The 10263-nt window shown below is 47.8% G+C and overlaps 1 protein-coding gene across 2 annotated transcripts in view; it reads left to right on the top strand.

Annotated features, from left to right (window-relative positions):
- The first annotated feature begins 3991 nt into the window (after positions 1 to 3991).
- Positions 3992 to 10263, top strand: part of SYN1 (synapsin I) — a 34564-nt gene continuing 28292 nt past the window's right edge. The window contains exon 1 of one of the 2 annotated variants that reach the window (XM_036304541.1): positions 3992 to 4597. In XM_036304541.1, coding sequence (XP_036160434.1) covers positions 4221 to 4597 — 377 coding nt within the window. In that variant the 5' untranslated portion in view covers positions 3992 to 4220. The remainder of the gene's footprint in view (positions 4598 to 10263) is intronic. The other variant, XM_036304542.1, reaches the window with a different exon arrangement.

The following is a 10263-nucleotide window of genomic DNA, read 5'->3' as shown; positions in this document are numbered from 1 at the left end:
TGGGGCAATAGCATCTTCTAGGGCACAGCATGTCATAGTGACCTGTTGTGGAAAACTGTATTTTCCACTGTGGCCAGTTTGGCAGGAATGAAGGCAAGTATCCATCCATTCACCGCTGCTGAAGCCCCAGTGTCTGCCCCCCACACCTGCCCCCCAGTGCCAGGGGTCACCCAGCATGTCCTTCTGCAGAGCTCCATGTTATGGGTTTCCTGTTTGGCTGCTCGCCCTGCCAGGCACTTTCTGATTGGCTGGTGTGCTTGTTATCCATCTCCCCACCTCCTAAAGCTCTCTAGGTTCCCACCCACCAGAGCCTCTGGGCTGGCAAATTCCACATCAATCCCGGTAAACAACAGCAGACAGCAGAGGCAGGGCTGGGGTGGCGCCCCGCTGCACCAGCACCTGCACCCACCCACTCCCAACAGCTCAGCTCCAAGGCTACAATTAGCGGCAACAAATAGCTCTGGAGGAGGGGGAGGAAGTGCCTATGAGGTGCTCTAAGCTGGAGCGGGGGCAAAGAGAAGCTAGAGTCAGCATCTGCCAAGAGGAGCCCAAACGCAGACACATATTCCTGTTAGCATTTGTTCATCCCTTCAACACTTATTAGTGTCTACTGTATACTAGAATTAAGTCCGGGCATCTGGGGTGGAGGAGGGCTGGTAGAAGGAGAGGACATCTGAACAAGGGAACAGACTCAGAGTAAGTGACCCTTTCCTTTGAACATTTATTCAACATTTCTCAACACCTACTGTATACTAACAATAGTCCTGGATACCGTTGGGTATAGGAAAGCAGGGGAGTTGGAGTGGTACCTGTCTCCACAGTGAAGGGAACAAACCCAGACATTAATACCCTTAGCACTTGCTCATTGATTTAACATTTATGAATGTGGGGCCCTTATAATGAGACAAAGCATAAGAATCATCATAATTATGGTAATAGCTAATACTTAGAGAGCACTTGCTCTATGCCTGGTAGTATTTTAAGTCTCCATAGCATGAATTCACTTAATCTACAATGAAATTGTGACTGTCAGTATTATTATCCCCATTTACCAAGGAGGAAAAAGACACGAAAGGTAGTGGGCTGAACATTTCTGAAGCACCCTCTCAGGAGCAGAGTTTAGGACTCAGTGCTGTGAGTGGAGGGGCACCTCTGTGAGGGAGGGTTCAGATGGAAGATTTGTGACACCCAGAGTATGTCAGGATACTCAGTTCTCTGGGTTGATTTCCTCTTGTATAAAATGGACCAGTTGATGGGTTGGGATGAAGACAAAGTTGATAAATAATCATCTTGGGAGGAATAAGCCAAAATGAGGGGTTCTGGTTGCTAATACAAAGTGTGAGAGAGGGTTGTGTTTGCAAGAAAGTGTAAGTTTGTGTGTGTGTAGTGTGAGGCACATATCTTTGTGTATGTGTGATATGCAGACCTATGGGTCTGTGCAAAAATTAAGGATGTGTCGAGTGGATGTGCAGTGAATGTGAAGTTACAACCGTGTGCGCACCGTAACAATGTAAGTTATAGAGGTGTGTATGTGCACGCATTCACATGAGGGCAACATGGATATGTGTGTGTGAGTTATAAACAGAGGTACACACAACAACAAAAGCATTCTTGGAGCCACTTCTTTTCAATTCCTGCTGGAGAAGATGGAGACAGTACAGAAGAGCCTTACCTCTGTCTCAAGGAGTTGAGATACTCCTGGGGGGAATCTTCATTCTTCTGTAAAACAATCTATAAAAAAATTAATTTCTGGAAATTGAACCACCTGGGGAAAGGGAATGATGCTGGGGTCCACAAGTACTAGGAACCTAGAAATGGGGCCCCTGGGAAGAGGCAGTCTGGTGGCAGATTCCCAAGGAGCCAGAAAGGTCTGTAGACCTGCAGCTGCTCCTTTTCCCCAGAGAGGGCACCATATGTCCAGCACAACTTGTTTGCTCCAGTTATTGAGCAAAAAACTGGGGACCACATACTTCGAAATATTGGGAAATACCTGATTCTTGGGTAGCTCCCGAAAGTGGAGAAAATGGATCTGAAATGGCAGAGAAGGCATCCAGGGGAGAGGGGCAAGGAATGGCCAAAGCAGAGGCCTGGAGGTGAGACCAAAGCTGGCTGGAATGGAGGAGGAAGTAGAGGATTGTTTGGAAATATTTGCCTTGACGACTGTGGGAGTCTATTGGAAGAGGAGATGGAATCTGAGTCGTGGGAGAGGGGACTTCCTGAAGACCTTGATCAAAGATGATCTTTGAAGGGGCAGGGGACATTCCTGGCAGAAGTCATAGCACATGCAAAAGTGGAGGTTGTCTCTTCCCCACCCCACCCTTAGAAGTGAGTCAAGATCATTTTTAGTTTGAAGGCAGGCACTCTGATTCCAGACCCCACACCATTACTACGTTGTTTAAACAAGCCAATGAATTAATGAATGAAGAATGGGCACATGGATAAGTAGATGATTCACCTGAAAATCCTGCAGGCAGAGGAGACTCCACATCTGCCTGCTTCTTGCTATATCTTCTACCTACCTCACTTGGTCCAACATCATCACTCACTATGGCCCATCCAGTCCCTGCTAACCTCTCCAACCCCATTTTCTGCCACAATCCCCCTTGATCAATTTGTTGCAGCCACACTGGGACCTCTTTCTGGCATATTCTTAAAAAAAAGAAAAATGTATGGATCACATGACCCTTTAGAAATGAATTGGAATTATTGAGTCCCTTCATGTGTAAAATGGAAATGATAATAACCACCCCATAGGATTGTTGTGAGGGTTGGATAAGACTACATGTAAACAGCTCAGTTAAGCATTGGGTACAATCAACAAATTATTCTTTTAAAATGAATTTGTACTTTCATTGTAATCAGGATCTTAATAGGAGCTGACGGACTGGCTTCCACAACCCACCTCTGTCCAGACTATACTAGTAAAGGTCATTTGCTCATGTGGCAAACATTTGGCACCTACTGTGTCCCTACCCTAGTTTGGGTTTGCCTCTGTGGTGCAAAGGGCACTAATTATGCCAGGTGGGTATTGTGGGTTTTAGTTGTGCCCATGGCAAATGATTGGGGGTGTACGGACCCAGTGTGTGTGTAGATGGGGATAGATGGACACATATCAGGGCTAGAGTTCGGGAGATGTGTGTGTGGCTGATCTAGGTTTGTCCATCATTGTCTGTGGGTATGTGTTTTGTCTGGGTATACATACTTGTGTGAGTTTCCCTTATCCTCTGTGTGTTGGTGGGGTGCCTGTGTGCATGTGTAAGTGTATACGTGTGCATGTATGCCCATATGTGTTATCCTGGGCTTGTGTGTGTGTGTATAGATACCTAGATTGATGTGTGTTCTCTCTCTCTATGCCTTTGTGTGTTTCCTTCTGTGTGTGTCTACATGTATTTCCACATGCGTGTCATTCCCTGTATGCCTCCAGCCTCCCCTCAGGTGTGTACCCCACCCAAGTGTCCACCTCCACCTAATGTTGTCTAGGCCTCCCCCACACCTCTCTGCCTAGCTGAGCCTGTGTGTACCTGGCAAACTGATCTCCCCGCGGGCTACTCCCACCCCTCGCCCTAAGGGAGTTAGTTATTTCTCTACGTTTGTGTCTCAGGGTGTGCCTCCATTGCCACCCCCACATGCCTTCTGTGGTGACTATCAACACTGGAAACGGAGTATCTGCAGAGGGTCCTGCATGTGCGTGCGACTGGGTGTGAGGACCAGAATGAAGTGGGGTAGGGGGCTTGCCTGACCACCCACTCCAACCCTCCCGACAAGCACCCACCCCACCCCCACTTCCCAAATTGCGCATCCCCAATCGAATGGGGGGGAAGGGAACAGGATGCGGCGTGGCGCGTGCGCACTGCCCCCTTCAGCACCGCGGACAGCGCCTTCGCCCCCGCCTGCTGGCGTGCGCCACCGCCGCCCCAGCACTGAAGGCGCGCTGACGTCACTCGTCATTCCTCCTCAAACTCCCCTTCCCCGTAGCCTTGGTCGCGTCCGTGCTACCGCCGGCCTAGCCGGACTGCACCACGCAGGGCGCGAGATAGGGAGGCACGGGCGCGACCATCCGCGCTGCGGCGGTGGCGACTCAGCGCTGCCTCAGTCTGCAGCGGGCAGCAGAAGAGTCGCGTCGTGCGTGAGAGCGCAGCGGTGCTCCTGGGCCCCGCGCGGTCCACCCCCGCGGCTCCTGACCAGACTGCTGCTAGGACCCCCTGCCCTGCGCCGCAGCCATGAACTACCTGCGGCGCCGGCTGTCCGACAGCAACTTCATGGCCAATCTGCCAAATGGGTACATGACAGACCTGCAGCGCCCGCAGCCGCCCCCACCGCCACCTGCTGCCCCCAGCCCTGCAGCCACGCCCGGTCCCGCGACTGCCACTACCGAGAGGACCTCCTCGGCCGCCCCCGTGGCCTCTCCCGCCGCCCCTAGCCCTGGATCCTCGGGAGGCGGTGGCTTCTTCTCGTCGCTGTCCAACGCAGTCAAGCAGACGACTGCGGCCGCGGCCGCCACCTTCAGCGAGCAGGTGGGCGGCGGCTCTGGGGGCGCAGGCCGTGGGGGCGCCGCCGCCAGGGTGCTGCTGGTCATCGACGAGCCCCACACCGACTGGTAAGCCACTGCTGCGGACGTCTCCCTGTGGGCCTGGGTCCCAGGTGGTTCCATGACGAGCAATTATTGAGCACCACTTGCGTGCCCAGCACTTGACCCCCTCACCCAAACCCTTTTTCTTAAATTATTATGCTGGGTGCTTCCTGTGTGCCCCGCCCTTACTCCCCGCCAGCCCCCGCCACCCCCGCCCAACCACTACCACCAAGGCCTCCTTGATCTATACAGGGAGCAGTTATCAGGCACCTGTTGTGTACCTCCTTCCCAAAAGCCTTGGCTTCAATGTATCCTGTGCACATTTGAGAACCTAATGTGCCTTTGCCCCCCCCCCCCTCCCAACCCTCTCGCCAAAGGCCTTGTCCTCTAATGAATCTTCTGAGCATTTATCAAGTACCTGCAGTGTACCTCAACGGGAGCCCTTCCCCAAGACCTTTGGCTTCCATGAATTTTGTGAACATTCATTGAGAGCTTGACATGTATCTTGTGCCCTCAACCCTTGCCCTAAGGCCTTTTCTCTAATAGATCTTGTGAGTATATATATCCAGAGTGAGTTATGTGCCCACCCCAGCCCTCTCCTCGAAGACCACCTAAACTGTGAACATTGATTGAGTGCCTGCTGTGTATCCCACCCCAGTTTCTCACCAAAGGTGTTGCCTTTAATGGATCTTGTAAGCCTTTATTGAATGCCCCCTGTGTGCCCCCAACCTCAGGCTGCCTCTCCAAGGGCCTATTTCTCCAAAGAATCTAGAAACCATTAATTAAGTGCTTGATGTATGCCCCATCCCCAAGCCCCTTTCTCAAACGTATCATTTTCTTCAAATGAGTTCCATGACCATTTTTTGAGCCTTCTGAGTGTGATATATCTTCAGACTCTCCGCCAAATCCTTTTCCTACAATGAATCTAGAAGGCATTTATTGAGTGCCTCTTTTATCCCCCATCCTCCAGCTACTCCTTCAAAGACCCTTCCTTTCGTAGACCCATCTAGCACTTATCAACTGCCTACTGTGTGGGCCTTCTCTAAAGACTCTTTCTTCCAGTGTATTCAACAAGCATTTATTGAGTGCCTGCTGTTTACCCCAAACCCTTTCCCCAAAGCCTTTCTTCTAGTGGCTTCAATGTGCATGTATTGAGCACCTTCTGCATGATCCAAACTTAGACCCTCTCCCTAAAGGCCTTTGCCTCCAATTAATACAGTAATCAGATATCTGGCACTGTGTGCACCATTTCAATCCCTCTTTCCAGAGCCCTTATCTTTTTAGTCACTCCTTGAAGCATTTGTGGAGCACCTGCTGTGCACCTGATTCTGTGCCTTCTCCACAAAAGTCTTTCCTCCCCATGGATGGAGGATCCCCACTCCCCTTCCCCAAAAGATTTTTCTCCAATGATCCAGTGATTATATGCCCATCCCTAGCGCTCCCTCCCCAAATACCTTTTCCCTGAATGGATTCAGTGTGCATTTATTCCCTGTCTGCCAGGTGCTCAATTCTAATCACCTTCCCCAAAAGGCCTTTTCCTCCAATGAGAGCATGTATGGAGTCACTTCTGTATACTCTATGTTCACACCTCCTCCCCAAAGTCCTTTTCTTCCAGTGGATCCAGTGAGCATGTATGTGTGCAGGGAGGATGTGCCTGTTGTGTGTAGGGAGTACATTCCCCTTCATTACTCTTAGGAGAACCTGCACCGATCATAAAGCCTCTCTCCAGGGTCCTTCATTTGATAAGTCTAGAGCCCAATTTTTAAGGGTTACCCCCTTTCCACTCCCTTCAATGTCCTTGGGATTCCCTCTCTCACTCTTAAGTCGATACCCCAAAGGATCTTCTTTCTATTTAAGCTACTAAACGTTTATTGAGAGCCTACTATATAAAGGTCATTCTAAATCTGGAAGTTCTGCCCCTGTCTCAAGTGCTACCCCCCCCCCCACACACACACAAAGGGTCTACTTCAGTCTAAATATATTGATTACCAGTTCTTTACTAGTTAGATAACCACACCCCCAGGAACCCTTACCCAGAAGCCTTTCTATTTAGAGCCATTTATTCATTCTACAGATATTAAATGCATACTTTTCATGTGTCAGAGTGTGGGAGGCATTTATTAAGCACTACTATATACTAGGACAACCCCTCCCTCACTTCTTCCCTCTAATCCTAAACATAAACTGGATTCTCTCTTTTCCTCTAATGCCGCAGTTCTTTAATGAGCACTTATTGTATACTTCTAAGAACCCCTTATTCAATGCCCCTTCTCCTACCCCTCTTGTAGCCCTAATTCCCCTTTCAATAATCTTCACCCTGCCTTCCACACTACACAATCCTGAAAGCTCTTAATGTGCACCTATTACATTCTGGCCAGGTCCCCTCCCCCACTTAGTAACCATCTTCTCAACTGCCCCTTTCCCCAATTAATCCAAAAGTCATTTATTAATCTCTTACTGTATTCTGTTCAAACAGCCACATTCCCATCCCTGCAACAGGCCCTCCCAGTCTTTTCTCCAACAATCCATAAAGCATTTGTTGAACACATGGTATAATTCCTTCACCAACACCCACTCACACAGATGCCATCTTTCTGGCTAAATTTGCTCCATTGACGTCAACGAACCTTCATGAGGCCCCTTCTGAATATTGCTAACCACCCTCCTTCAGACTTCCCTTCTTCACTCTGACCCTCCAGGCAGGTGCTTTGCTGCTTTTTTCTTCATTCCAGCAAGCATTTATTAATTACCTATTGAATATTGACAAGACCTTTCCCCTGTCCATAATCACAACTCTAGTGTTTCTCTTTTTTTCTTCTAATTTGTCCAGCAAACATTTATTGAGAACCTGCTGAATTCAGTGAAATATCCTTTTCTTCCCCTTCTGCATCCCAGAACCACCTCCCCTTTATCCCAGCAGCTGCTCTAGTCTTTTCTTCCAGTCAATCTAGCAAACATTTATTTGGTATCTACCATAGGTGGAGCAGAATGAGCTCAGTGTGAGGAACAGATACCTCTGTATCACCAACTTGCAGACATTCATGCAAGTTTTAGGGATCTCACCTTCGAATAAAGGAGGAATTGTGCAAACTCTACGGGATTATACACCTAAGTACAGTCTGACACCTTTCCTGCCAAACTTCACCACTCTCATTCCTTTTTGGGTCTTGAGTTCTCCGTGATTTAAAGTTGAGACTCATCTACCCTTTTTAGAGATAATTTAGTCCAGTGTTTTCCAAACTGTGGACCACCTATTTATTGGCTTGTGACCAGCATTTCATTTGCTTCATGAAGTAGGAAAAATGAAAATAGAAAATAAAAGAGTATATTGCACTATTATTTAGTAAAACTGTTACTCCAATAAGAAATATAATCAATAATATATGCCATATATTGTATATGACATATACTATATAATACATACATTATATAATGGGTTTATAGTATATAATGCATATGTGTGTGTGCTTTTCTTCATGAAATGAAATAAAATAAAATAGGAAATTTCAGACTCCATTGCACATAGTAAAGATAATTATTTACTGAAACTTTCATTCTAATTACCCTATATAATAAAAGTCTAATATGCAAATTGACTGAACTTTGGAATGACTGGTCGCTATGATGCGTACTGACCACCAGGGGGCAGACGCTCAACACAGGAGCTGCCCCCAGCCCGCAGGCCCCAGGCCAGCCAAGGTGGGTGCCATGGTCCCCCCACCATCGCCTCTCTGGTCACCCCACAGATCAGCCCTGATTGCCAGCCAGGCCTAGGGACCCTGCCCATGCATGAATTTCATGCACTGGGCCTCTAGTATATGTATATTTAAACACATTCTACTATACATTCTGGATCCATCTACACATAATATGTAAAATGCCATATATTGTGTTATATATTATATAAGACATCCTATTTTATGTTTGCTGTATAACATATTATATGTGTCTTATATAATATGTATTACATATATAGGGTGGATTATTATGTAAATATTTATATAATGGGTTATATAAACTATATTTATTATCATGGCTTCTTTTATGTGACTTCCCTAGAAGTAGATCTTGAGGCTGAGATTTGCGTGCAGATTTCTTGGGGAGAGCTCTGAGGAACAACACCTGTTGCGGGGGAGGTGTAGGGGAAGCAAGAGTTGGCAGAGGGAAAGGTTGAGCTATGATGCAGCCATGACAGAGGCCTCAGAGGATCCTCTGGGGAGCTCTGGAGCTGAGAGGACACTCTAGAGTTACCCCAATGGAGTTGAGATAGCCATGCTTCTGAATTCCTGCATCAGCCCATCATTGACCACAGGCTGTCCCCTGGGAGGAGGAACAGTCTTGGGGAAGGCAAATTCGTGCTACAGAGGGCAATTCCCAGGGCGGGACAGCACTGTGAGGCTTCAACCACAGCTGTGCCAGGAAGCTGGGGGATAGATGGGAAGGCCTGAGGAGAGGGGGGTGAGGATCTGGATGGAGCACACAGTCTACCCTTTGTATTACTCAGATTCACTTGCTTCTTAGAGTAAGTTCACCCCATCTGAGAACAGCATTTCCAGGATTGTAATTGACCTTGTTTTCTGGGAGAAACCTGAAAGAGCATGGTTGGTGGGATGAAATACAGCCTCCACTGCCACAGTTGATAAATGCAGCATAAATAAATGATATGCATTGTCTTCTTCTATACATTCTAAATTCCCCTCACCCTCAGATGGAATCTCTCTTGGTCTTGGTGGCTTACCTGGTGCATGATCCATTCCCTCATCCTTGAGAGATTTCTCAACCCTTGGTCCCCATGCTCTCTTCAGGCTGTGGCTGCTATTTTTGTCCCTTTATCATCAAAGTTAAGCAAAGAATACCAACAGATACCCAAGCAGATCACCTAGGTTCCTCCGTGCCCCCACTGTAACACCAGCCCTGCCCCTTCTGATGATCAGGGTCATGTACCTCTGCCCAGATAGTGACTCCTCTTCATGTCCATTGGCATGCAAAACCTGAAGTGTCCAGGTAGCACTCAAAACTTAGAATGTAATGGGATTCTTGCTGTGTCTCCTGGTAGTAGTGTCCCCCCTGGAGAACCAGGACCTCTAACCTTGCAGAGCTCTGAGGAAACAGGAGACACACATTCCAAAAGTGGATCACTGAGATTGATGGTAAGCTGGGCCACTCTACTTTCACCTCTGGGTTCCCAGACCCATGTATTTTACCTATTAGAAACACAGCACAAACAATGGTCATTGATTTAGGGTGTACACTGGGTTTTGAAGGATGGTGCCCCATTTGTGCACGGTATCACCTCCAAGCTGGGGTCTTAGCTGTGGCTGCAAGAAATTGTTCCATAACAATGAGGCCAGCAACTTCTGGGTGCTGTGGTATATAGGTCATCTGTTGAGTCCATAGTCATGGGCCCACTTTTGCACCTCCTTTCATGATTGAGGTAATGTTTTGTGGGATCCCATAATGTGTAAGCCCTTGAACAGTGATGCTGTCTCAGGTCCTGCAGTCAGGAAAGGCAAACCCATACATAGAATATTCCAGTCAAAATTAATCATTACTCTTTCCAGGGTGGAAGAGACCACAAAGTAGCTGGTTGGTCTTGAGTGATGCTGCCATGTCAGGGATTCAATATTGGTCTCTGTTGCTGGCAGGTTGAATATTCTGCAATAATTCTGTAGGCCCTCACATATAGCTTCTAT

This window comes from Myotis myotis, unplaced genomic scaffold (genome assembly GCF_014108235.1).
Source record: "Myotis myotis isolate mMyoMyo1 unplaced genomic scaffold, mMyoMyo1.p scaffold_m19_p_4, whole genome shotgun sequence".
Taxonomy (NCBI): Eukaryota; Metazoa; Chordata; class Mammalia; order Chiroptera; family Vespertilionidae; genus Myotis; species Myotis myotis.
Note: the sequence above shows the minus strand (reverse complement) of the source record. Positions and strands in the feature narration are given on the sequence as shown.